The sequence below is a fragment of the Botrytis deweyae genome, assembly GCF_014898535.1.
Source record: "Botrytis deweyae strain B1 chromosome Unknown BDEW_043, whole genome shotgun sequence".
In the NCBI taxonomy this organism is placed as follows: Eukaryota; Fungi; Ascomycota; class Leotiomycetes; order Helotiales; family Sclerotiniaceae; genus Botrytis; species Botrytis deweyae.
This window is the reverse complement of record NW_024066250.1, coordinates 119,548-146,722: the sequence shown is the minus strand read 5'-3', so window position 1 is coordinate 146,722 and position 27,175 is coordinate 119,548. Positions and strand designations below refer to the sequence as shown.

At 42.0% G+C, this 27,175-nt stretch overlaps 9 protein-coding genes across 9 annotated transcripts; 4 read left to right on the top strand and 5 right to left on the bottom strand.

Moving 5' to 3' along the window:
• Positions 1-876: 876 nt before the first annotated feature.
• EAE98_011017 (uncharacterized protein) lies at positions 877-1,698 on the bottom strand (the record flags this gene model as incomplete). The annotated part of the gene is made up of 1 exon (XM_038958639.1): positions 877-1,698. One exon carries the CDS (start codon positions 1,696-1,698, stop codon positions 877-879), a length of 822 nt encoding a protein of 273 aa, XP_038805004.1.
• A 3,537-nt stretch (positions 1,699-5,235) lies between these two features.
• Positions 5,236-7,110, top strand: EAE98_011016 (uncharacterized protein; the record flags this gene model as incomplete). Its single annotated transcript, XM_038958638.1, has 1 exon — positions 5,236-7,110. One exon carries the CDS (start codon positions 5,236-5,238, stop codon positions 7,108-7,110), a length of 1,875 nt encoding a protein of 624 aa, XP_038805003.1.
• A 616-nt stretch (positions 7,111-7,726) lies between these two features.
• Positions 7,727-9,574, bottom strand: EAE98_011015 (uncharacterized protein; the record flags this gene model as incomplete). The annotated part of the gene is made up of 4 exons (XM_038958637.1): positions 7,727-8,865; positions 8,911-9,232; positions 9,303-9,469; positions 9,529-9,574. The coding sequence occupies 4 exons, from the start codon at positions 9,572-9,574 to the stop codon at positions 7,727-7,729; spliced, it is 1,674 nt and encodes a 557-aa protein (XP_038805002.1).
• A 2,059-nt stretch (positions 9,575-11,633) lies between these two features.
• EAE98_011014 (uncharacterized protein) lies at positions 11,634-13,385 on the top strand (the record flags this gene model as incomplete). The annotated part of the gene is made up of 3 exons (XM_038958636.1): positions 11,634-11,698; positions 11,784-12,261; positions 12,405-13,385. The coding sequence occupies 3 exons, from the start codon at positions 11,634-11,636 to the stop codon at positions 13,383-13,385; spliced, it is 1,524 nt and encodes a 507-aa protein (XP_038805001.1).
• A 2,252-nt stretch (positions 13,386-15,637) lies between these two features.
• EAE98_011013 (uncharacterized protein) lies at positions 15,638-16,584 on the top strand (the record flags this gene model as incomplete). The annotated part of the gene is made up of 3 exons (XM_038958635.1): positions 15,638-15,692; positions 15,794-16,391; positions 16,467-16,584. 3 exons carry the CDS (start codon positions 15,638-15,640, stop codon positions 16,582-16,584), a joined length of 771 nt encoding a protein of 256 aa, XP_038805000.1.
• Positions 16,585-17,094: 510 nt separating this feature from the next.
• Positions 17,095-17,901, bottom strand: EAE98_011012 (uncharacterized protein; the record flags this gene model as incomplete). The annotated part of the gene is made up of 1 exon (XM_038958634.1): positions 17,095-17,901. The coding sequence occupies one exon, from the start codon at positions 17,899-17,901 to the stop codon at positions 17,095-17,097; it is 807 nt and encodes a 268-aa protein (XP_038804999.1).
• Positions 17,902-18,940: 1,039 nt separating this feature from the next.
• EAE98_011011 (uncharacterized protein) lies at positions 18,941-19,816 on the bottom strand (the record flags this gene model as incomplete). The annotated part of the gene is made up of 1 exon (XM_038958633.1): positions 18,941-19,816. The coding sequence occupies one exon, from the start codon at positions 19,814-19,816 to the stop codon at positions 18,941-18,943; it is 876 nt and encodes a 291-aa protein (XP_038804998.1).
• A 3,972-nt stretch (positions 19,817-23,788) lies between these two features.
• On the top strand, positions 23,789-24,788 carry EAE98_011010 (uncharacterized protein; the record flags this gene model as incomplete). Its single annotated transcript, XM_038958632.1, has 4 exons — positions 23,789-23,909; positions 23,984-24,128; positions 24,189-24,332; positions 24,428-24,788. The coding sequence occupies 4 exons, from the start codon at positions 23,789-23,791 to the stop codon at positions 24,786-24,788; spliced, it is 771 nt and encodes a 256-aa protein (XP_038804997.1).
• Positions 24,789-24,980: 192 nt separating this feature from the next.
• Positions 24,981-26,405, bottom strand: EAE98_011009 (uncharacterized protein; the record flags this gene model as incomplete). Its single annotated transcript, XM_038958631.1, has 4 exons — positions 24,981-25,659; positions 25,720-26,116; positions 26,178-26,280; positions 26,343-26,405. The coding sequence occupies 4 exons, from the start codon at positions 26,403-26,405 to the stop codon at positions 24,981-24,983; spliced, it is 1,242 nt and encodes a 413-aa protein (XP_038804996.1).
• Between the last annotated feature and the right edge of the window lie 770 nt (positions 26,406-27,175).

The window sequence follows — 27,175 nt, the reverse complement described above, 5'->3', positions numbered from 1 at the left end:
ACAAGGCAGGTCAGATCGAACTCTATTCGATCAAATCATCCTCTTTTCTCATCGGCTATTTGGATCTATGGCTCGAAATAACCCCAGTGAGAACTATCCTGAGTAGCAGAGACAATAATAAATAGAGTATTCTCAAGAGTTTGACCATGAAAAAGCCATCAGGAACAACATGAAAGCTACTCGTAGGATCATATGCACATCATGAACAGCACACGTCAACCCTGGGAGGTGGTCAGGACATCAATCATGACAACTCCGCAAGAGCAATGGTTTTGAATACTTATAGCGAAGTTCAGACTTCCTGTAGATTGATGAGATAAGAAATATGGAATGATGAGGATGGTTAGGAAACTCTCTAGAGTGTACATGTATATTTAATTTTCTAGAATCTTTGTAGAAAGATTTACAGTGCCACTTATCTGCGTTTGGTATTGTGACTGTTTCCTAGGCTTCAAAATGAAGAGAGGAGGAGAGGGAACGTTTAGGGAACGGAAAATCTGTGTCACGACTTGACTTCGATATGAAAGGTCGGAGTGTGGAATTGTTGTGGAAATATTACCATATTTGAGATTTGTCCAGTTTTACGCTGTCGTAGGGTTTGTTTTCATGGGTTATGGATGAGATACATGTCACTTTTAGTTATCAAAGGAGATACATCATTTCTCTCACGTATAGTTGTCAGAATTTCACGATTGTTCATTAGTGTTAAAAGAAGAATATTGATATTCATTCAAATTTACTGTCCAACGTGGAAAACCATCGCGTTATTTGAGACCCCTGTTGCCCCTTCCCATCCCCCAATTGCTCGAATTCATTGAACACATCCTAATCCGAAAGTTATCCTTCATAAAATCAACTATTCAACTCCATGGCACCTTATTTCCCATTCAATAAACGGCCTAAAATATCATTCATCTCAAAGACCCCCCTTTCCTTACGTTCTGCAACGGCTACTTCCGCAGCAACCAGATCTTTAGGTGACGTGGAGAGGAAAAACTTCTTCGCCGTTTCCATATCATCCATATTGATATCTCTATTCATCGTCTTCCCATTGCAATCCGCCCACGAATCTCCAATAAGTACAAATGGTCCGATCCAACCTCGTTCCCATCCTATGAGTTTCTGAATACACTTATTCTCTCCGCATTGATCGAGAATATCTCCCTCCTCCAAACCCATGACGGTACCCGGTGTCCAGCCTGCAGGGTCTTCTTTTCCGGGAGTGATGAGCCAGCTCACAAGATCGTCTTGTAAATTGGCTGTGGTGTTTGCGCCTTGGGCCAAAATGGGGGCAGGGAGCGGAAGATCATAGCTATGACAATCGTGGCAGCTCTCGCACACAATACAGGTGTCGCAAGAAGGTACGCAGGGGTTCTGATTAATAAGAGGACAGGGACACCAGAATACTTGAGGGTTCTCGGTATTGGGTGGAAAGTAAAGTGCGAGTTTGTGGTGGGGTGTAGGACGAGCGATATGTCTGGAAACGTTGGATATGCAAAAACTGAAGTGCTGGCCTCTGCAGAATTCAGAACAGTAGTATTCGTGATCAGTGCATTCGCAGACAAATCCTCGGCATGGAATTGAGGTGCTGCAAGTTCTGCATGGAACTGGACCGTTGTTCGTAGTATGCTTTGTGAAGTTTGGTCGCGTGAATATTACCATGTTGGGATGATCTAGAACAGTCCATGGTGTTGACATCTTGATAGATTGTGTTTTTGAATTTGGTGAGAAGAGCTTGCGTGTTAATTCTCTATCTTGGCGTAGCAGAATAGCACTCTGAAATTTCGATTGGAAATGAACGATGATGTGGTTGTTGTTAATTGGATGAGAAGAGTTAAGAGTTGGAAGTTGAAGTTGAAGTTTCTGCAAGAGTAAGAAGTGGTGGAGTGATGGGATACTTTGAAGTATTTAAACCTCTGGAACCAGTCTGGTTGTCGACCGTATCTATATTGTATGGTTTTCTTGGGCGCGCTAGTGCAAGTACGACAGATGATATTAAGTGAATATGTCGCCGTCAATAAACTCGGGACCGTAGTAGAGAGGTTGAAAAAAAAGACCGTATATTCGCCTTGTCAAATGTGGAGTTCGGTACTTGGGTCAGTAGTATATCAGTAAGAGACATACTGATAAAGGTCAAGATGAAAGAAATTCTAGGTTTTTGCCTAAGATAGATATTTTAATCGGATGATGTATTCATGTTCTTCGCTCGGGAATTCATTCGGTATTAGATATTGATGCCATATTGAGGTGAAGTTGAAACACCGTATCTCGCTCAGAAGATTATTCACTCCAAAACGACTTCTTTCCAAATCGCTAAAGTTGACGGGAAGCATACAGACTCCGCCGTAAAGTCAGTGTATTACTTGATAGTAATCTACTCACGGAATCACCCTGTCGTGTATAGTATGACGTGCATTCGTTGAAGTTGAGTCAAGTACATGATACTATGATGATACGGTGATGGTACGGAGGAACTATGTGAGCATTAGAAGAACTCGCTAGCCTGAAAAATGATACAAGTGGCGTAGCTACTAAAATATCTAACGCGCGTTTCCCAAGTCCTTCTCACAGAATTACACATATATGAACCCGAAGAATGCGAGAGAGTGTGCTAAATATTGGTATAGGCTTCAATCAACCCATGCAAACCTGCCAACATCTCAGTTGAAAACAACTAGCTGGAAATAGTGTAAGTGATTGAAACATCTTCGTTTTGCGATCTTCTGTGCAGTGGTAGAAAAATGGTACTATAGAAGTCTCATGAAGTCATGTCTCATATCTTTGTCTTATCAACCTAGCAGCAATTGTCCATCATGGTATTTCTTGAAAATCTCGCCTCCCTTTGTTGTATTATGCCTCTATCGTAATCGTATCAACCTAATTCCCGTTCACTCTCGAGTCTTTTCAAATCTAGACATCCCTCAAACGGACATACCAACAGTCTATAACCATCTCGTCATAGGTCTAGTATAATACCCATGTACCATAATAGTGGTATCTTAAGTTGCACACGGCAGCGAGAACAGCCGTACAATGTCTGGATGGGCGGGCTTTCCTTGACTCTGCTAATTAAGCATTAAGGTTGAAGGAGCCCCTCCATCTTTCTTAGTTTTTACCTATTTACTTGAAGAAGGAATCGTGCATGGCGCTTTATCTCGTAGCACCACCTACACAGCAGCAAGAATACGCGTCCTTTGAATAGGGAAGTGAAAGATTGTTTTATACCAAGGGTATCCATTGTAAGCTCTTTGGTTGGAGGAACCCTGATTTTGTTCATCAATCCGCCCAATCACTATAAGCCCATTATATCGTGTGCGTAGTTGTTGCAGATATATCTAGTCCTACATTCATGAGCAACGTCTCAGGAGTCCCAAATTTCTCACACTTCTCTTCCTACTAAGCTATTCTTACTTGACCGAGAATCGATAGTAGGCGAAGCAGGAGTGGCATGGCAATGACTCAGCAGTTCCGCAACTTTGAGTTTGGAAGTATAATGCATGGTGTTTTTAAATGTTTCTAAAAGAGGTTGTGTATAGGAATGGCTTGCCATAGCAGCTTTCTGTCAACGAAAATTTTCGATTATAGTTGTTGTAAGGAGTTTTTTGAGAGATACACTGCAAAAAAAATATCACAGCCAAGTAAACTCTCAATTTCGGCAACGCTCCAAGGAATTTCCTGTAGACGATTCCGCCTTGATAAATACCGCTAATACCAATACCTGTTGCACTGAATTTAGATAAAAGTTCTGGGACTTGTGCCTCTGCATGATGAAGTGAAGCAAATTTCAACGAGAAAATAATGTGATGTTTTAAAAACTCGTTAACGCTTCAACAACAGTATACCATAGAAAGGTATCATGTAGGCCTTGACAGCCAAATTGCCGGCTTGAAGACTAGTTCTTGACGTAAGAAACTACTCATTAGAACACTAACCTTGCAGTATTGCTCTTTAGAATGATATATCTTGGCAAATTGGATCATGAGTTGACAAAAACTAGTCTAGGCCCTCGGTTCTGTCGGATTTTTCAATTCGATCGTTTCAGCCATCGCCGAAACAAATGGAAACGAACTTGGAGAAAGTATGCAATGCTCAAAACTTCAAGCCTATCGCTAAGATTAAAATACAATTGACTTCAAATATGGTAGATGGCCTTCAGTTGATGGGCGATGATAAGATATTGGCAATATTCCATCATGTTTCTTTTCAGGAATGGCAATGCAATGAGTCTGTCAAAGACCTGCTCCATTCGAACCATATGTATGTGAGATCTAATTCAAAAAGCACTGCATCTATAGCGAAGTTTATACAGGGTAATGTTCGAAATCTAGTGCTTCTATTTCGCAAACTTATGAGGACTGGTTCAAGAAAGTCAGTACTTCGCACAGGCTGGATGAGAAAGCAGTCTGATCCGGCCGTATTCGAGCGGAAGAGAGACATATAAACTTGAAGTATTTGGGCGAAAGGCTATCCATTCTGAAAAGAGTTTCGATGAGGCAGAGCGAGGTATCATGGAACAATGGTGGTTTAACAAGAGGAAGGGGGTGCAATATTTTACATTCTAGGTAGCTACCTGGGTTCCTCTTTTAGCTGTGATAATTAGGATAATACAACCGTTGGAAGGCGATATACAGGTTTATAACGCATTCCAATCATAGCTGTGAAGCTAATTACGCTCTCATGACACTGATGCTAGCTCAATCATTTCTTTTGCGGTGCGAGTCTGTACGGCATGAAATTGTTGAGCTATACAATGCGTACCTTCGGCAGCTGATATTAGGATAGTTTGAAGAGTAAAGCAACTCGAAGATCAAAACCTGAAGATTCACTCTTCAAATGAATTTGGTCTGAATTGGCAGTTGTATTGATGAATCTCTCACAAATCAAGCGATCTACCAAATTCATGACGTGGCTTACATAATCCCCCACCTCTCCGACGCCCTTTTCTTGACAACTTCAGTTGTCGTTCTCAGAACAACAGTTGCACATCTCGTCACTCTCAATATACGAATAGTTCAATACAAAAACCTTCGATTTCAAACCTTTTGAATTCTTTTTGATATTTCTCTTTGAATAAGTCTGAGAATTGCACAGTGGTGATCGTGCGGGTGTGGTATTCTTATTTTTGGGTTCGTCGTCTTGAGATGGACGAAATAAGAAGCTGTAGTTGTTCTAACGATGTCATCAGTGTTTACCCCTGGACCCCTTTAATCCTCGCGTCACCGACTAGCTTTCAAAATGCCTGCCATGCTCGATGATCCCAGCGCTCCCACAATCTACCGAACTTCAGGGTCCGCACCTTTTCCAGATCCTCACGATACAAACCCCGCACTACCCCTCGATGTTTTTCCTCGACAGGTCACTCTACGTGACCGAGTGACAGTCGCTACAATAGTGCCTTTCGCGTCACAAAACAGGGTTCCTCCCTCGCTTCTCGCATATCTCAGTGACCAATTCAAAAAGGAAGTCGAATTGGGTGACACATATCCTATGCTTGATACTATGCCACCAGAGAAGTTTGCATCTTATTGGTTTCAAAACTTCGGTGCAGTAATGCTTCTTGGTAACATTGAGTCCGCGGATGAAGTAGTCGAAGGCAAGAATTGGGCAACAGAATGTCTAGGTAGTTATTATATCAAGCCCAACTATCCAGGACGTAGCTCCCACATCTGCAACGCCGGATTTCTTGTTACGGACGCTGCACGAGGCAGAGGTGTCGGGCGTCTACTTGGCGAAAGCTACCTCCACTGGGCTCCACTTCTCGGCTACACATACTCGGTTTTCAATCTCGTATATGAGACAAACGTAGCTTCTTGTCGCATTTGGGATGCATTAGGGTTCAAGCGTATTGGGCGTGTCAAGGGTGCAGGAAATCTCAAGAGCTATCCAGGGCAATTCATCGATGCTATTATATATGGGCGGGATTTAGGGCCTGATGGCTCCGACTTCGTGAGTGAAGAACGCTTCGATAAAATCAAATTCTACTTGAAACATAAAGAATATCCCTTGGGTGCTGATCGTGCGGAAAAAAGCAGACTTCGTAGCGCGGCCACGCATTACAAACTACTACCGGACGAGGATAAGCTCATGTTGAAAGGGAAGGAAGTCATCAGTGACCCGCAAAAACAATACGAGATTGCAAGGGGCATACATGTACTACAACATGGTGGGATCAACAAAACCACAGCTATCATCGCTGAGAAATATCACTGGATTAGAATCAAGGAGACGGTTAGTCTAGTAATTAAGAACTGTGGAGAATGCAAAGAATTGGGCAAGGCACCAGTTGTTAAACCAGATTACCAAGCTCAGCTAGCCCGTCAATCTACTCCTAAAAGTCAAGATGTAACAGATGCAAGCATACTATCTTTACCCGAGCAACAGCAACTCAACCACCATCAAGGTCTTCATCATCAGCAGCAGCACCATGATCGGCAACCACAACCTTCCCATTTGCAGCATGATTTCCAGCAAATGCAACACCACCATGACCACACCAGTACATCCGTATCACCACAAGTCCTTAACCGCAGACTACCATCCCACTCTCCCCATCCTCACAGTAATCCCATTATTCACCTCAAGCAACATCAACCACCTATTTCCCAAATGCAACTTCATCACGCAGAGACTCGTACACAATCTCAGGCTCGAGCTCAGGCTCAAGCTCAAGCTCACTCCCAATCTCATGCCCCACCGCATAGACATTCTGCAACAGATTACCTGCAAATAGATCCGCAAATCATGGATTACACACATACATCACATTCTCCGCATCCGCATTTTGACGCGCATCATGAACATGATACGGATTCTTTTCAGGCGATGTTGGAAAACAGGGATGTAGATGTAGATGGGGGTGTTGGGGATGGGGGCACAGGCGTGGATGGAGATATTAATGACATGCTTGTGGATCAAGATGAAGTAGAAGTAGAACACATCGGAGATATAGGAACAGTGGATAATAATACCGGGGATGATATAAATACCGACGAGACGATGAATGATTCAATGGGAACCGGAAGACATAAATCTCATGATGATGTTATGGCTACGGCGAGATTGGCGCAGGAAATGATTTCCAGGGGGGTAATGGATGGGAATGAGGGATGAGCGCGTCAGATAGAGGGCCATCGACGACTTTGGACTTAGTATTTAATACGAGAATGATGAGTAGTCATTATATAGATGGAGGCGAAACCGGGTTTCGAGATACATACGGCCTGCCACCGGCTGGTGACAAATGCAGAGAGTGGTATGCCAAGGACCATAATTAGTACTAGCGGTATCCAGTTGGGCTGTTGGATTGTTAGGTTGGGGGTACATCAGCGATAATCTACGACATACTTTGCAGGCCATGTCTTGATGTTCAGGAAAACATCCTGTGCATCCAATCCTAACATGAATCAGCGTAAAATGTGTTTACGCAAGAGATGCATATTCGAGTAGACATAGATTATAGCAGACACAATAATATCATAGATCACAGAAAAACTGTATACCACTGACCAATCACAGAAACACTGGAGTAAGTTTCATCACTAAATTCATAAACTCAGACATAAGTGAGGGGGTGAACTTTTGAATTCTAGAGTGCAAGTATGTACTTGTCATACATCTAGCACTTTTATATCATATCATAGAATAGTCATCTATACATCGAATTCTGCTTGTCCTTAATTTCCCCTGCATCATTCATGAATCATGATCCCTCTCTACCATTTGTCGTTTATCTTCTTGGCATGCCTCTTCCTCTACCTCTCAATGCTCTCTGGGCTGCTCCCGGAGGTAGGCCTCTTTGTGGAGCTTGTGGTTGTTGACTCTCTTCATTCTTAATGGTCTCGTCCACGCTCAAAATCAAACAACTAGCTTCAGTTGCTGCTTGAATGGCATTGACCTTGACCAAGGCTGGTTCCCAGACGAAAGCCTCCATATTATCTCTAATACCTTCACCAATGAAATCGACACCAGCCCATACGTTTCCTTTTCTGTGTTCCACGCGGAGCTTGTTAAGAATATCTGTAGCATCGAAACCGGCGTTGTCGCAAAGTTGACGAGGAATGACCTCGAGGGCTTTAGCGAAGGATTTGATGATTGCCTGTTGCTTGTTGCGGATATTGTTATCGGCGTAGTGATGGAGATAGGCTGATACTTCCATTTCACAAGCTCCACCTCCAGCAACAATTGTGGTGTTCTTGATGGCGCGCTTGACGATCATGATAGCATCGTGGAGGGAACGCTCGACTTCGGCAATGAATTGCTCAGCACCTCCACGGAGGACTAATGTGCAGGTTTTAGCAGCTGGGCAATCTTCGAAGAAGTTGAAACGTTCTCCACCAATTTGACGCTCTTCGAACGAACCGCAGGTTCCGAGGTGCTCTGGCTGAATATCGGAACAAGTAGATTGAATGGATCCTCCTGTAGCTTGAATAATGCGTTCAAGGTCATCAGATCCTACACGGCCGGCACAGAAAATATCTCTATCCGCGAAATATTGGGTAGCAAGATCACCGATTGGTAGCTTGGAAAGGACAATCTTTGCGCCAGTCTTGTATAAAGCTTCCATCTTGTTGTAAATAATTTGCCATTCAGCGTCGACAATAGCCTGGTATTCCGAAACTTGCTCGACACGAACTTCCGCATTGTCTTTCTCAGACTTAAGCTCAAGTTCAACGTTCAAGCACACAATCTTGGGGTTTTTGAAAGATTTTGGTTGTTGTTCAAATCCAGCGTATGAAAAGGTCTTTTTGAATGCAACACCGTTGACGAACAGTGAGTCTGTAAGGGATCCACCCGGAATCTTCTTCATGCCAATGAGTTTCTCGTTCAAATCGTCCTGATCTAATGTCATAACCGCATCAACGACCACTATATGTTGTTAGCTATGTCTTACTAAAACCCTTGGAGCCATACTCTTTGTGAAGAATCCGGTATTTCTCTTAATCAGCTTACTGCTCATAGCAGTACCGGCCAATTTAATGAGAGTTTCCCTCTGGTTACCCTCACTTGTATTAACAGCGATCTCCTTTATTTTGTTGACGGCCATCGTAGAAGCTCTTCGTAAACCCTTAATAATTGTCTGCGAGCTGACTCCTTGTTCGACATGGTCTTTTATTTCCTTCAAAATTTCACCTGCCAAAACAACGACGGATGTTGTTCCATCTCCTACTTCGGCATCTTGTGATCGAGAGATATCGGTAAGAATTCGTGCTGCGGGGTGAACAACGTCGAGTAACTGCGCCCAGAAGTCAGTTTATGAGTTCTAGCTATACCGAACTCACAGAGCTTTGTGCCGAGAAGCTTGCCTTCATAACAGTAGCACCATCATTAGTGATAGTTTGTCGTCCATTCTCATCCACAAGTAATAAATCCCCACCATATGGTCCCAAAGTACTTCTAATGGTGTTTTGAACAGCTAAACAAGCATTAATATTGCTAATGATTTGCCCTTTTCCCTGAGAAGAATCTGTGCCTATATTATACACTTCTGTCAGTACACTATGTGGTCAAACCAATATCTGGGTTACTAACCCTCTTTCAGCACAATAATGGTTGGAGTCTGGCCACCGAACGACATTTTTGCAAGAGACTCTGTTTATGATACAAATTAAGAAGACGCCCGAATCACCGAATAGTCGCAATGCTGGGTATGTAAGAGAGCGTTGCTAGGGTATGAAGAGAACTCTCAAAGCTTTGCTGCCGCTACCTGATTAATCGTAGTTCAACTTTTTTCGCGTCGCGATTTTGCTATCATGTCACTTGTCGATGGCCGTAATCTGCTGCACGTGAGATAAGTTCTGCCACACTAAGTTGTGCTACTGGCATTTCAGCCACCCCCACTAGACTAGGTAACGCCTACCTATCTACCGGTGAGCTAGCTGCCTTACAAACTCTTTTCTTTGGTTGATTTTATTTTACCACAGGCTCACCGGGAGTTTGAGAATCGCATCTCGCGTACATTCCAATCTTGCACAACATATCACATTATCAGCGCCACATTGTTTCCCTTGATTCATTCTTATTTCCTTCCTCAGTAACTACAGCTAAAAGCAACTTCAATATTGCCTCCACAACTGGTAATCCTTCAACCTTGTGAATTAGATGTGTTCCTGACTAATAAGTCGGAACGAATTTGGTTGATATGCATATTGCAAACCATCAAACCCTCATCACTTCGTGACGGATTCATCTCATCTTATAAAACGATAGTGTGAATGTCTTCACCATGTTCATAATTTACACAAGTCGCCACCGCCACTGCCACACCAGCCTTCCTCATCCTTCATCCTACGTGGACTGCATCGTAAGCCTGGCCAGTTATAATCGATATGCCGTCTGATCTGTCTCTCGCGGTGCAAGAGCTTTTTAGGCGACATTTAGACCTACTATGTCACCCAAATAAGACCCTCAGCCTTTTCCGTCATCCTCTGTCTGACGCCCTAAAGTAATGTATGGCACACCACTCCTATCCCCCTGTATTGGTTTTTCGCGGGGTAGCGCAATCCTCCTTCTGCACCTTCCGCTTGTCATTCTATAGGTCCCGAAAAGCGAATGCAACTCTAAGGTTATATGACAAGGCTTTAAATCTTCACATTTCTTTGGATGTTTTCTTCAAGCGCAGCTTACCAATAGCTACCTACCTAGGTACCGGTAGATACCTCATTCACAGTTTGAGGGATGGCCGAACCATCGAATCATTAATCGGTATCCCAAGGCTGAAGAGTCAGCAAAGCTTGAAGAAGTACCTATACGGCGTCCCTATGCGCGACAATGTTTTGAAGTTCTCAATCGGTAATTTTGATGACTTCGCAATTGATAATTCGTCACTGCTGACAACACCGTTCTCGAGCTGAAACATCGGATTCGGACCACGGACTAATTTACGTCCTTATCCATTTTACAACCGGCAGATGTTTGAGGGATGCGAAATCTAGATACTGTCTTCTGGCTATCGATATAACACGGCATAGCCATTGCAATGCCATGTCAAGGGTTCAATCCAAAGCCCCTACACCGCTGGCCTATTCAGAAACTTCATTTTAGTCGTTTTCATTCATCGATCAACAATCTGGAAGAGTTACATAGAGAGTTCTACTTTACGGACGTAAGGGATACTGTAATCCAGACCAAACATTTACGTACGTAAGGATGATTTCTGCGCTCATGTGGATGCAAATGATGCTCAGAATCGCGATGTTGCGGTAGGGTTGCAGCCGCTGCAGGGACGCGCGACCAAAGCAGCCTTATTTCCGTCGTGCAGTATCGCGAGGCTGAGTTAAAATGTGGTCACACATCGTGTAGAGGCCAATGAACACAACGCAATTCGGTTTTTGCGTTAGTCACTAATATAAGCGCATTCTACATTCAAGGAGCGAGGCTGAATTCTATAGTTGCCATTTTTGTAATCAAAGGAAGTGGCCATTCATCGCTAGATACGAGTCCCTCGTCAGAGTCACGTTGTTACGGCACAGTTGCTGAATCTGGGAGTTGGCTCAAGGGTCAACGGCTCCCCCGAGATATAAGAAATGCTATGGGTACCCGGCATGATGTCTTGGATGGAACGAGCAGCAGATCCACAATCAGTGCGAAGCGTGCAACTTTATATACCTACCGAAAGGAAATAGACTGTATAGACAATGGCTACAATTGCGAGAAAGAAAGCTTGGAGACCAAAATCTAAAACTGGCTGTCTTACTTGTCGGTTGGTTATTCTACTTCAATTTATCTTTTCTATGTGATCAGCACACAAGAGAAGATTCAAAGTTGGGTCGCTAATGGGGATTTAGAATTCGCCGTGTTAAATGCGGAGAAGAGAGACCGGGGTGCCTTCGATGCACGAAGACTGGACGTAAATGCGATGGCTATGATCCTGATCATCCAGAGATTTCGAGTTCCCCACCTTCACGAAGGGGCAGTGAGGCTTCTTCATCAAATACAGCCCAAACTGATAGCCCCATCATGAGCTCTACCCCAAGCATAGTCGAAATGTCTTCTCCGGTCATTGAATGGGATGAAGAAGAGCGAAGAAGCTTCAATTTTTTCATCGCTAAGACAGCGCCAGAATTGGCGGGTAGTTTTGAATCTAAATTCTGGGCCAGTCTCATTTTGCAGAGGTGTCACTCGGATCCGCCTATTCGTCATGCAGTCATTGCTTTGGGAGCCCTCAACGAGTCCTTCAAGTTTGGCGATATAAATTACTGGAAGCGGGAGCGATTGCTGATCCGAAGCAACGATTTGCTCTGCTCCAAAATATTAAAGCTATACGTTACTTGACGGGTCATCCCTCCCATGGAAGTCACCGACAATCCTCAGAAGTAATTCTGATATCTTGTCTTTTGTTCATTTGCTTCGAAGCAATGCAAGGAAATTACCAAGCTGCATTTGCTCATCTAAACAGTGGCTTAAAGATTCTGAGCGATTGGATGGAGATAAATGGACAAAATTCCCTCGCACATTCAGAGGCGAGCGTGAATCGAGAATTTATCCGCTCAGAAATAGTACCTTTATTCGGAGCTTTAAATACCCAGGCGATTAGAATACTACCAGCTAACTTTGTTCAATGGGAAATGACGAGTGGGTCCACGAAATTTGATTTTACAGCTCAGAGCAGCATACCAGATCCCATCTCATCACTGAATGAAGCAAAACATCATCTCCAAAACCAGACCCATGCGATTTTAGTATACCATCAGAATGCAACACAGCATTATAGCCCAGAGATTTCAAATAATGACAAAACTCTACGCTCAAGTGGCTTGAATGCTATGGTCGAAGAAAGGAGAGATCGTATTATGCAGCTTGAGCAGTGGTCCAGAGTCTTCAACAACTTTGCACATGCAGCAGGTCAAACAATGAATACGACTGATCTACGAGCATCGATTTCGCTCAAAATTCATTATGTCGCCAACAAATTAATTCTCGAAACAGCACAGTTCGAGACTGAATTGAACTACGATTGTTACATGGATGAGTTTGAACTAATGACTTCACTAGCCGAATCTCTTCTCAAATCTTACGGCGATTCAAGGCTAGAAAACGGACGGGTTTTCTCTTTCGACACTGCAATAATACCACCGCTGCTATGTGTGGCATGCAAATGTCGTGATCCTTCACTGCGCAGGAGAGCACACGCTCTTCTCGTCAGCTCTTTCAAACGAGAAGGTGGTTGGGATAGTGACTTGGCGAGTAGTATTGGTAGGTGGACTATAGATAAGGAAGAGAAGGATCTAGAGAATATCTCGAGAGCCGAGGAAGTGGTGGAGTCATCTCGGATTGTAGTAACGGAAATAACGTCCCTTGGACGACGAAAGGCATTGATCAAATTTAGACAAGGTCCTAGTCGGAACAATGGAGATGAAGGGCCCCAGGAAGAATGGATTGTATGGTGATGGTGTGTACTTGTAGTCATAAGAGCTCTGGAAGTTCATCAAGACTGTATATTTTGAATACGATGATTTGAATCATTGAAGACATCCTTCTCCTTACAAATACCCAATAGATTCTTTACCTTCAATCTCTACAGAACCTGGTTTGCATTGAATTAAGCTTCTTTCCCTCGTCACTCTCGACACAAGTATTCTTTTGAGCGGCATATGAGGAAGAGCCAGATGAGACTTCACAAGACACAAATCCAACAGCCACATCCTCGAAATAAAAACAAGACTTGTAAATTGAATTCAAGACCCGGAAGTAAATTATCGATTAAGGGAGTAATCCTTGGTCTCGACTTGGGGCAATAGTTGGAGTAAGCATTTGATTTACGGATACCACCAGTGAGTGCACGGACTCACGGGACATACGTTTTTTGAAAATATCCTCAAAATAAACCATTTAAAATATAAACAATTAATTCAATTTCGAAATACTATTTAATATAAAATCAATTAAGCGTAAGGTTATTCCTATTAATAAAGAATTATATAAAAAATATAATTCATTAAAAAAAATCCAGTTTTTTGATAAATTCAATTGATATTGTACAAAAGAAAATATACGTTCTATTTTAATTTAATTAGATATATCAAAATCTACAGATCATTGATAACTTCAAGAAAAAGATTTATTAGAAAAAAAGTCTATAGACAAACTCGTAAGCTTTTAAATAAGCTAAAAAGACTTATATTAATTAATAAGGATATTTACAAAATACTTGTTTTATCCTCTCAAAACAAACTATAAATCGAATTTTATAAAATAATAATTGATTATTTTTAATTAAAAATTAAACATTATTTTTTATAAAAGAATTTGAAAAGATTTATAAATCAAGATTAATATTATAAAGCTGTTTATTCAGAAAAACAATTTAATAATCAAAACTATAAGAAATGTATTATTTTCGATAGTATATATAAATATGATATTATTGAAGGATTTTGGAAATATATTATATATATAAATGAAATATATATAGATCCTATTTTTATAAAAAAAAAAAGAAATCCTATAAGAAATTGAAATACAATATGAATTAAAGAATATATTGAAATACTTTTTATTAACTAACAATAAAATCTATTATAAAATATAAATTATCTTTAACAAAAAAACTAAAAAGCTTGAATTCTATAAAGACAAAAAGGAGTATATAAATAAATCTGAACATACTATTAGATCTAAAAGATATTCCAAAACTAAAAGCCCTACAAAATATAAAAAACGATTTAAGGAATAAAAGAGGAAACAACTATATTTTAAGGATGTCAAGTTTCAGGGGAATACTATAATATAGGAATATTATATTAAAAGATTTTTTTTAGTTTATATAAAAGCAATTGAAATGCTATAAGCAAAAAATCCTAAAGATTTTATATATAAATGGCTTTTAATAGAAAATAGTAATAATTTATATAGATTCCTTAAATATAAGTTTGTATAAAAGCTTAGAAATATATATAAAATCGAAAATCTATTTTATTTCTTTAATTTATTTAATCTGAATCTAATAGAAGGTATTTGGAATATATTAAAACAATAAATTCGAAAAAGGTAATAAAAAATGTTAAACGAATTAAAGGAGATTATATAGAACAAATAGAATAAAATTATACAAAAAGAAATTCAAAAAAGATATATAGAATTGTCTAGCAGATATGGAATTATTATTGATATTAATAGGGGATGTATATAATCGAAATTGTAATAGTTATTAGCTTTTTAGTTGTAATATATATTTATTTTCCGTTTTTTGAAGTTATACAGAGTGTCCCGTGAGTCCGTGCACCCACTGGTGTACCCACTCAACCAACCCTGCAACCCCTCGGTTCATTCGTCATCAACCCCTTCATTCACCAAAAGCCCTCGCGTTATACCAGTGATGTATGTTATATGTTGACATGTGTGTAGGTAGACATTTTTACTTTTCCTCTTATTGATTTGAATTGAACAGAACCACTAAGTTCTAATTAAACCTCGGTCTCGAAGTTGAATCTCTGAACCAAAAGTCAGTTCTAAATAAATGTGGCACAGCTAGAAAAGGAGTTCTAACCAACTTTTTGGCTTACTGTGATCAGGTCTTGAGAAGTAGAGTCTCGACAACATTTATACACAAGAAAGTCGTTTCGATTCAGAAGAAACTGTATCATCATAACATTACTTTTATCTCCCACAAATAGATTTCACGGTATAGCATTCAGCAAAGATGTCTAGTATAAAAGTGTTGATTCCCATGTCGGATTACGGCCATGATCCAACAGGTAATATAACCCTCTTCTACGAAACTCCAAACATCTTAAGCCATAATCTCGATCTCTTGCCAAACTACACTATTGATAACACATATGCTGAATCCCCTCAGAAACCGCAATTCCACACACCACATTCACCAACGCCGGATTTACCGTACACTTCGCCACCGAAAACGGTGCCCTCCCAGCCTGCGATCGTAAAATGCTCGAGGGAATCACTCAGAAGCTACTGGGCGCCACTCAAGACGCCGTCAACGCCTACAAGCACATGTCCCAGACGAAGGAATTCACAAACCCTCTATCCTGGTCTTCCGATTCCTTTTCTCTCGACTCCTATGATGTAGTGTTTTTGCCCGGCGGTCACGAGAAAGGCGTGCGTCAACTGATTGATTCGGAGATTATGCATCGGCAGTTGATTTCTTACTGGAAAGGTGTTGAGAAGCCGGGAAAGAAACACGTAGGCGCGGTTTGTCACGGTGTTATGGTTTTGAGTGAAACTTTGACGGGGGGAAATAGATCGATCATTCATGAGTGTGATACGACGGCTCTTCCGGGAATGTTTGAGGGAGCGGCTTATTGGGGTACGAGATGGGTGTTGGGAGATTATTACAAAACTTATGGAGCGGGCAGTGAGAATGTGGAGACGAGTGTTAGGAAGAGGTTGGATGATCCGGGAAAGCAGTGGAAACATTATGTTGGGTTTCAGCCGTGAGTTTGGTTTTTATGAACTCTGTTTTGTTTTTCCTTCTACATTATGGGATAGAGAGACTAATGAGATGGTAGGTTTGTGGTGGAGGATAAGAAGTATAATTACATCAGTGGCAGGTGGCCGGAGATGTCCAATTGTTGGCGGATAGGATTGTGGAGTTGGTTAAGAAGAACACGTATAATTGAGTTGTGACATGATATGGAATGCACGGGACTGATATTTGTTTCCTGTTGGAAATTTCAACGAGAAAAACATGATTTGCCCATAGCTAGCTAGTATTGATATTAATCTGAAGCACTTGAATGATCAGCAGGTGCTACTATCTGTGCTTCCGGCATGTGAAGGAGAGGCATGTCGGGAGCTCATCCGCAAGCTAGCTTCAGGGTCGATTAGCATGTGGACACGCCAAGTCTAAGCTTTGTGTAGTCGAAGTACGTACTGCAGCCGGTCGTTCAGATAAACACCAACATCACGTTCATACATTCGCATTGCCACTATATCAGATCTAAAACGACTCTCTCATTTCTCGATTTTGTATACGTGTTTCACTATCGAAACTCGAAAACGCCAGCATATCCTGCAAATGGATTGAACTCCGTGAACTCCAAAATTACCCCAGTAGTGCTGTGGAGATATCCAGCGATTAAATTCTTAAGTGAACCATAATAAAACGACAAAGGAGAACCTAGAAGCGCCAGCACCTTACAAAGTCTCCTTATCAGCGACATCCTCATCCTCTCCTGTAGCACCCTCTTTCGAGTCCTTCAAAGGACTATCAAACAATCCCATCAGCATCTTCCTGTATAGTCTACTATCCAGGAACTCCCTATCAATATCCTCATACGCAGCCACTCCTCCTCTCCCCCATATATTCTTACACATCTTTGCAATACAGGCATCTCCACTAACACCTGCGCTCCATCTTTGGTTTAAAGGTAATCCGTTTCCTTCAGGCGTATAGAGTAACATGTATGTGCCAGTCAAAGCATGATCTGTTGAATCTTTGATCCTATTCAGGCAAGAATATTTCTGTATACGAGCGTGCCAGGCATCTCCATCGCCCCAAAATGAACGCATATCAGGGATATGCGAGAGATGGTTATCTTTGTGTCCTTCACCACGAATATCTATTGTACGAAGCTTGAGAAGGATGGGTCGTGTGCCTGCTTGAGGTAATAAGAGGACAGTGATAGAAGTAGTTTCAAATCTTGGAGAAGCAGGAGGACTTGTAGAGAAAACTTTATTGAAGATGCCAAGGCGACTTGTACTGTTTCCTCGATGATGCTGTGGCGGCTGAGGTGGCGGCTGAGGTGGATTATCTGAGTCTGAAGGGATATGAGGTGTCTTGGCTTGGCTTATGATAAATTCTGTCTCAATTTCTAAAGCCCTGTAGCGTTTTGCAGTGTCAGGCCCGTGTTCATGAGTCGGAGGAGGACTGTAGATCCCCGAAAGAAGAGGAACTCGTTGTTGAATTGCTAGCTGAGCACGATAACTTTCACTAGCCGCCATGTTGAACAAAGATGTTGTGTTCAAGGCTATCTTCTGTACGAGAAGAAGCGTTATGTAGACAGAGAGGTAAGGCTTAGCTTTTGTGGATGGCGAGAACTAACTAGAGATTTCGGGTAACAACAGTTGCGATAATGTTGATCTTAGCCAAATCAAGGATGCCGAGTACAAAAAAATTGGAAAAAGTACCGGTATTCTTGCCCAAGTGCAAAGGCTCTGCGGGGTTGTGAACTGCAGGGTAGTTTCCACGGCGGCAAGATCCAGTGGGTATCAACCAATCATAGTACAGACGCTCGTACCAACAAAACCGCTTGGGTCGAATACCTGATAGTTCGAGACTCTTAACCAAACGTTAAGAAATAATTGAAAAACTAGAAACATGAACCGAAACCACAGCACTTGAATGGTCATTTGAGGGGACATTACAACGGAATCTGAAAGGATTTATTGTGGTATGTGCACTATTGATTTTTGGTCGAAGTGATAACGATTGAAGGCAGCCAAACTTGGCTTGGATGATCCCATGCAAAATTTGAAGGCGCAGTGATAAGTTAGGTTACAGCCAGCTGCCTTTGCGAGCCTAGGTTGAGGGTATTCCCGAACCCATTCTGCAGCAAGGTTTTGCTGCAAAGCCATCACTTTTCCTACTCTGCACATGATGCTCCTATCAGGAAGCGTAGAGTTTTCCGGGAGTTTGGTTGTGTTATGGATAAGATCCAGATAAGGTAGCTAATGCACAATCCTTGTGAGTTGAATCCTCTTTTTACGAGACATGACCAGTTCATAGCTCCCGAACAGAGTGACAGGGCTTGTGTCACGTCACAATTGCTAGAGTATTTTCACTGTAGTGCCGCCGGGTATATGAAGAGTGATTCCATCTGGTCCACTGTCATGGCTATGCCAATCAGTTCGATTTATTTCGTAAAAGGTTCTTTCGTGACTTATTTTGTTCTTTTCGGAGAACCATTTCGCACAACGTAATAAAATCTTACTTTCGTATTTGAAACAGCCAAATAAAATACCGTCATTTTCCGCCGTAGCGTTAACAGGCGCTCACGACCTTTATAACGGGCGCAACATAATCTCTGTGTATCCTTTCCTGTCTCGCAAATCGTCTTTGCATATTTAATTTGATCCTCGATGCATATATCGCGTCCCAAGGACAAGTCGTCGGCGCAAAGCTTAACAGCGAGATATGGTGATCGTCTTCTGGATGTAAAAGTAATTGGGAAGTGCGGTCCGAAGAGAGTTCGTTCCCGACACAAACATTGACGGTAACGATGAGTAGACAAAGATTCGGGAAACAATGACGAATGATGTTTTCTGCCTCGCATTCTGCATTTAAGATGGATGTTCGAGAAATCACTAAACTTTCTACAGACTCAAAGATGCTCGGTAGAAGCACTCTACAATCGCCACTCTTGACATAATTCACATTCCGCAGCCAATAACCTTGGACAGAACCAAAGTTGAGGTCCTTGAGAAACAATGAATTGATGACAAAGTTGATGGGAAGTGAGTCGTGGCTCGAATGTTCAGAAGACCGATATCGCTTCAAAACCTCTTGCCTGGATTCGATACAAGTTGAAAGAAGAGGGTGTGGAGTTGTGTTGCGAAAGCTCCATGACGATGATCGCTGCTGCGGACTGGAAGCTGTATTCACGGAGGTCAAAAGCTCGAGCTCTACTATATGAGGCTCCTGAAAAGCAAACGTCCAGATCTGAGCGCGGAGTTCAAGTGGTAAATTGCGAAAAAGCGAAAAGGTCGTCAACTTTGGTAAAGATGATCCATCCAAGATGCTGTGCGAGCATATATCGATAGAATGAATGTATCTAGATGCGATGATTCGACGCATACTCCGCGTGATTGGGATGTGCTCCGCGACGGAGGTCTCTATTGAATGTTTATAGATACTCATCTCCAAGGATATACACATATGCAAGCAATGCGACAGTTTTGACAATTGAGTGTTATCAACCGGAAGTTTAAATCAAATAAGAATCCTGAGAGGAAAGATGGAGTTGTAACCTAGGTAACATCAGGAGAGCAAGAGCTTGATGTCAACCAACATCCAAGTGGGCCTTCCATCTTAAGCTGGAAATGCGCGCGTAATGAGACCATCCTTCATGGAGGCTTAATTCGACTTCGGAAGCTCAACATCCCTCGATGGGACCGTTAAAGCAAAGATGGAAGGTTCTTCATCATCGGTATCTCTGTTCGTTTGCGGATATCTATCTGCAAACGTATGAGGAAAGCGCAGTCGAACACGAAGAAACGGAATGCGCAAAGTCTTAAAATGTTAATTGAAAATATCCTAAAAGATATCATTCAGTTCAATATCATACTATGAATGGATAAAACTTAGAAGAAGAGACGGATGTTCAAGAGGTTGGGGTATCACAAACCAGATCAAGTCTTAAAATAAAGTATGAAGTTATTTATATTTATGATGACTAAGCTACACAAAGTATGTAGATCTTGTTTAACTTACTACACCTTCAGATCAAGAATTTGCACGCAAATTTGATCTCACTGGAAAATTTTATTTTTCTATATCTACACAAGCCTACAGAACATCACTTTAAAGCATCAATCATTTGTATTCTACTCTGGATCGTTTGTCGCCTTGACAACAATCACCCACTTCGAAATCTATTCTCTGTAAGTTCCTGGGGCTTCTGGAACTCGCTCTCGTATTTCAATACCAGATCTTTGGATTAAAATGGATCAGGGAAGTCGAATTAGCTATAACGTAAGATTAGAGGCGATGACATGAAAGCCCTGGAGCATATAATCGAGTCAGATAAGCATGTTCCTGGACAGTCCTTTCGAATCAAGTGGTCGTTGTTGTTATCGGTGGCATACCTGGTACATTATTCAAACTGCTTCACTCAGAACCAAAAGGCAATCTCGTCTTTTCTCTTCCCACCACGGTCATGATTTTGAAATTGGCTCTGAAGTTCCAGAAGGTATCATTGGGTAAAGACAGTTCTGTAGCAACTCCCTTGTCCTGTTTCAATTCAGACTCTCACACCTCACCATCCTATGTCTCTTCGGATGGTCATGCCATATTCACTTTTTCAACCATACAAAAGCAATTTTCAGTGAGCTTTTAGTGGAGCAAATCCAATATCACCAGACTTTGAGCAGATCACACCTGTTCTCTTCCTGGCATCTCTTTTCGATTTCATACATCAATTCTCTTTAGTCGCCAAAATCCTCTCTCCAAAAAAGGTCCAAAGGACGAGGTGTTCCAGTAAGCACAAGATGGAAAGAATAAAAGGATTCAAAATAGCAAAAGTTCAGGCCCCAGTTTGGGGCCCTACATCTTTGTTGACCTATTTCGCGGTATCAATGACTCCGAAGGGATCGAATGCTCCCCACAAAGATACCGCGCGCACCTCGAGTTGTCGTATCTAACCGTTAAGCTAGAGTGCCGTGTTGTCATACCACCAATTGACGAGAGGATATGCGATCTTTTTGATTATATTTGAGAATTAGGCGAGATCAGTATTGAAATACAATGGCGCGAGAAAGTGGCATTGATGTTCAAAAGTGAATATCGGAGACCAAAGTTTGGGTCAAGGCAGTCAGTTCTCTTTCCCAAGGAAAAATATTGTGGCCACCGCCCGCACTCAGTTCAATACGTGTACATCAATAACACGGTCAACGTTGAAGTGGACATCGATGTGATACAACTCTCTGTTAGAGAAATCTTCCGACATTGGTGTCTTTGGAATCACCTTGATTGCTTTCTGCAAAAGGCATATGTGAAGATACCTGTACCGAAACGCGGCGACCAGAACATCGATTAATAAGTAGATCATGACGGAGATTATCTCTTGGATCGCGATCTCAGCCACAGGAAAAGGACTGTTGTGACTTGAAAACTCATTCAGGATCCTCTCCAGCGGAAAATTTCCAGTTTGCCAGCAACCTACCTTGTCAATCATTTCATCAATAATTCGAGAGACTCTGGGGCTCAACGCAATTATCCCAATCTCTCCAAAGCACGCCTTGTTTTTTTTTTACGATGACGACTGGAATGTTGATTTCAACGAAATAGAACCTCTTCAACGTTGGTCTTGCGATGTGGAAGTAGCATGTGGATGGCTTCACAAAGATACATAAATTCTTTGATGTGGTTATGCACTCAATTATTTTTCTCCATCAAACGCGCGATGCCCAATTGAGTGTATGTTTCTTGGTGTGATAGAAATCAACTTTTGTTGATTTTTGAAGCTCCAAATCACCGATGTGAAGGTTCAGAGGTTACAACACTCATTGTTGCACAGTCGTTTCAAAACTTTGGTTTGAGCCTATTGTCAGGTGAGGAGATCAAAAGCTATAACCAGCTTGATCTCTAACCAAATATCTATCGCACCCGTTATGTTCATCTGATTTTTCGGCAGTGCAGTGCAAGTAAAGTTATTACGAGATAACAAACATGCACCAAAGTGGTACGCAAGCATCTCAATCATAACATTCCTCAACTATCAACCAAATTCCAAATCCACACCCTCATTTTCAACAAAAAAATCCGCCAAGCATAGTTTGTTTCCACACGCAAGCGCACAAATAATCTCCATTTGCACTCACAACACCGCTTCTATTAAATCGCCATAACCCAAGTCTTGCAACCATAAAAGCCGATGATCTCCCTATCTCGTGATCATTAAGCCTTCGCCAAGACCAATTCAGCCGGCACTTAATCAAAACGGATAAATCTCATTGGTGGATCTCTCGATTGCTGCCGAATTCTCCTGCACACATTTTCACGTTCAGGCACAGATAGTTATGGTTGTCAAATGAGGGGACCCGCGCCAAAAATCTGGGGTATACCGAATCTGCAACATGAGCGAAGATCTACCGAGTGCGGGGTTTGCGACTGGTGGTTATATTTTTCATTTTTCGGACGAAGAATAAGCTTAACATGCACGATGAAGTTTCCGTCTTGGCGTTTTGCTTAGATGAATATATTGTTAAGGTGGGTTGCTCGGGTGGAGATGGTACGAGGAACATGGGAAATTTTTGGGATCGTTTTGGCGCCTGGAATTGGAGGGCCTCACTCTGGACGAAATAAACGGCACACCGAAAAAACAGTGTTATTTCCAAAATTATCTATTTAAATCAATAATCGATATTTTTAATTTTTGTTTGAAGCAGATTATTTATAAATTGATATTCTATAATATCATTTTATTATATCTAGTTTACTATATTATTTCAAATTATTATTGAATTTTGAATTAATAGTGTTTTGAAGAAAGTCTTGATTTTGGCGGCTTTGGTGTGTCCGTTTTTCCGTCCAGAGTGAGAGGGCGTCCAGATGCGGATTTGTAAGTGGAGGTGTATGCGGATTTCGGTGGCTCGCGACCTTGAGAAAAAGCCGTCCATCAAAATTCTATACCTTAATCAAAATTCAATATCAAAACAATAGATTCAACTTTTTAATTGAAATCATATCTATTAATAATTTATTAAAGAAAGATTCTAAAGCTTCAATTTTCAGAATATTATAAAATATAGAGAAATTTATATTGAATTTTGAAAAAGATTACTTCTAGATTCTCTTTTATTTTTGCGGGGTTGGTGTTCGGCTTTTTCTCGAGGTCGCGAGGGTGGCTAGCAAAAAGTAAATTTGATTGAAGGGGAAGGGGAACTCGGCGCCGAGAATCTCGCTCGTATTGAGGGGGCCAGATGGAGAAATTGAACATGGAGGTAGATAAAGACCATTACTTTTATGTTTCCGCATGATGGGTCGAAGGTTAGGAAAACTATATAAAGAGAAGAAGATCGGCTCGAAAATCAAAAAGCTTGGCTCGAACAGCATCTGTCAATTTTGCAGCAATTCTTGGCATCGATCTCATACCATCCCAAATCATTCATCATGAAGACATCCGTTAAAGCTCTGCTTTCCTTGCTCGCGGCTCAGGTATGCGCAGTGCCAACTTTGTATTTGGCTGGTGATTCCACCATGGCGCTTGGTGGCGGTGGAACTAGTACTCAAGGTTTGTGCTTTTGTTTTTCATCCTAGACGTTATATAGGAGTGTGGGAAATTTGTCTAACATATCTTGTGTATAGGATTCGGTGAATACCTTAAATACAGTTTCACCGGTATCAACGTCGTGAACAAAGCCGTTGCCGGACGATCCGCCCGCTCATATTGGAATGAAGGAAAATTTGCTGCATTGGCCGATTTGGTTGTTGCCGGCGATTATGTTCTTTTGTATGTCTTCAATGATTACCTCTTTTTTTATCGATGAACATCTGCTAATTCAATTATCAGCGAGTTTGGCCACAACGATGGAGGCTCTTTGACCACAACTGATAACCTCCGTACCGATTGCTATGGAGGCGGTACCGAGACTTGTATCTCTCCTGTTACAGGGGAGACCGTGTATACATACGTATTCTACCTCTTACAAGCAGGGTATGTTTCTCTCCCCTCGGCATTTTCCAATTCTCCGTTTCCGCAGCCCTTACCCCATGAATGAAAATCACCAACTCAACTAACACTCCTTCCAGACGTCTCATAACCGCCAAAGGTGCACACTTGATCGTCGCCTCGCCCACCCCCAACAACTTATGGGAAACCGGCACCTGGTCCTACACCTCCCCCCGCTTCACCGGATATGGGAAATCCGTCGTCTCTTCTCTTGGCTCGCTGGCCTCCTTTGTCGACCACGGTACGTACGTTGCGAATATTTACAAGTCGCTTGGTGCTACCACCGTCGATGCGTATTATCCAGTCGATCACACGCATACTAGTCCCGCAGGCGCAAATACTGTGGCCGCTGCGTTCATGAAGGGACTTATGTGTGGAGGAAGTGCGTTGAGTGCGTATAGCAAGAATACCACCAGTAGCATTGCGGGAAGCTGTGTTTAGTTTGGACGATGAGGAGCATTTGGGTAGTATGAAAAAGACGTGTTGAGGTGGGGGATCTGAAAGGGAAGATTCTTTGTATATATGTACATATTCTATATTCAAATCTATATCTCTTTCCAAACCCATCTGCGTAAAACTCCTCTACCCATAAATCATCTACCTATAACTCCTCTGTCTATACCCAACAGTGATCTATACCTTGGTGTTGACAGGCAACAAGCCCTTCGCCATTCTCTGAATCTGTGACGAATAATACATGCTTTGGAAACCAGCTCCGACCTGTTTAACAGGGAAGTGGCGAATCAAAAATGGCGGGGAGAGTGGTTTAAGAGTGATGTTTGCTTCCTCATCAGGTACGTCCTTATTGAGGATAATCTCGTTTGGCAATTTGGGAATGACGGCCGCGGGTCGGGCAATGCCAATGAGATCACATCCTCCCGATTTCAAAGCCTCCTCCATACCGACTCTTGTGCGGAAACCTCCAGTGACCATCAGGAGGACAGAAGGAAATTGTTTGCGTACTGTTTGGGCAAATTCGAGGAAGAAACTTTCGCGAGCAGAAGTTGTAGGGGCTGAAGAGGGCTCACCCATCATACGAGGATTCTCGTAGCTTCCTCCAGAAATCTCGATGAAGTCGACTCCGGCTTCAACTATGCACCTGATTTGCTCCATGCTATCTTCCAATGACTCGTTGGATGCAGCATCCACACTGTTCACCTTGATACCGATGCAAAACTCCTTACTCGTTTGCTTTCGGACTTCGTTGATGATTCTTACTACGACTTCAGCTCTCTTTCTGGCTGTGCCACCAAACTCATCGGTCCGGAGATTGGACTTAGGAGACAGGAATTGTGCTAGCAAGTAGCCGTGTCTATAATTGAATCAGTAAGAGCAATCCCGAAGGAGAACAAAATGTTAGGGGACAACTTACGCGCCATGGAGTTCAACACCCTTGAATCCCGCCTCGAAACTTTGCTTCGCAGCCAATACAAACTCATCGATGACACCGCCCGGTCCAGAAATTTCATCAATCGTCAGTTCACGTGGTGTGCCGAACAGTAACGCAGCAGCGGCCCGTTCCAAGAAACTAGTTCCAAAATTTATTGCTACGGCGGAAGGAGCAACAGTTTTTGAAAAGAGGCCGCGATCGCCAGCCCCAAGGGGTGATTGTCTACCAGCATGACATATTTGGACTATGGTTGGTGTTCCAGAGCGTTGGGACGTTGCAGCCCATGATTTCCACATGGCTTTGGTCTCTTCTGTGGGTTTGGGAGTGCTAGCTACATCTTTATTGCTTCCGAGATATTTGGAAGACACTTGAATGTTTCCTATTATCTAGATTAGTGTTTGAATACTTGAAGTTGGTCGTCATGCACTCCTGATTCGTACCTGTCATTACCATTCCCCATCCACCGTCAGCCCAAGTGCCATATGCCTTCAAAAAGGATTCATCGGGAACGTGAGTAGTTGACATAGCTTCAGCCATTGCACCCTTTGAAATTGTATTAGCATTATGGATGTAGTAGTGATAGAATTTTGATGGATGTTTCATACCTTGCAAAGACGATTTGGCAGAGTCAACCCACATGGCAATGTGATCTTCTCGGAAAGTAACATGATGAAACGGTTCTTTTAGATTTTGGATATACAAGTATTGCAGTATTTGTTATCTTGATTGGATTCATCTTTTTTCGAGGATTTTCAAAGTTTTATATAGTCCCAATCACCGAGGTGTACCCATCGTCTCTTGAAAGGAGGGCCGTGAAATGATTTGAAAGCACCATATCGTCGGACTTTGATCGGATAGATAATTGAGCCGACTTGGAGTGGATCATAGAAGTAAAAAAATTGATAGTGATATCATATCAGCGTTTGAGTTTTCACGACGACAACAATGCGAAGAAATCATGACATGACATGACATGACAATGGATGAAAATGATGGGTTATGTCAACAGTGTGCATAATTTATGTGCATGCAGTTGTCAGCTCGTTACTCCTAGTAGGCTTTCGGGTGAATTTAAAATGTACTCCATAGGCTACGAGGCTACCTACCTACCCGCCTATACGAAAGAAAGCGAGGACGGCTTACTAAAGGTGCTGACAAACCTTCCCTTGCACCTCCAACATATGAACGAAACACAACAAAACAAAATGTCTTCCCTCAGTCTTGGTAATGGAGCAATCGATTACTACATTATCCATATTTTCCATATTATCAGGAGTCGCGCTCCATTTATATATATCATTGAATCTTCCCACATTTCTTCAGAACACCAATTCAGTTACATAATTGCTTGATCTAGGCAAGCATAATTGGATGATGACACAAACATCAAATCCTGGTTCAAAACCCGAGGCTCTGGAATGCTCCATCTAGCTAATTG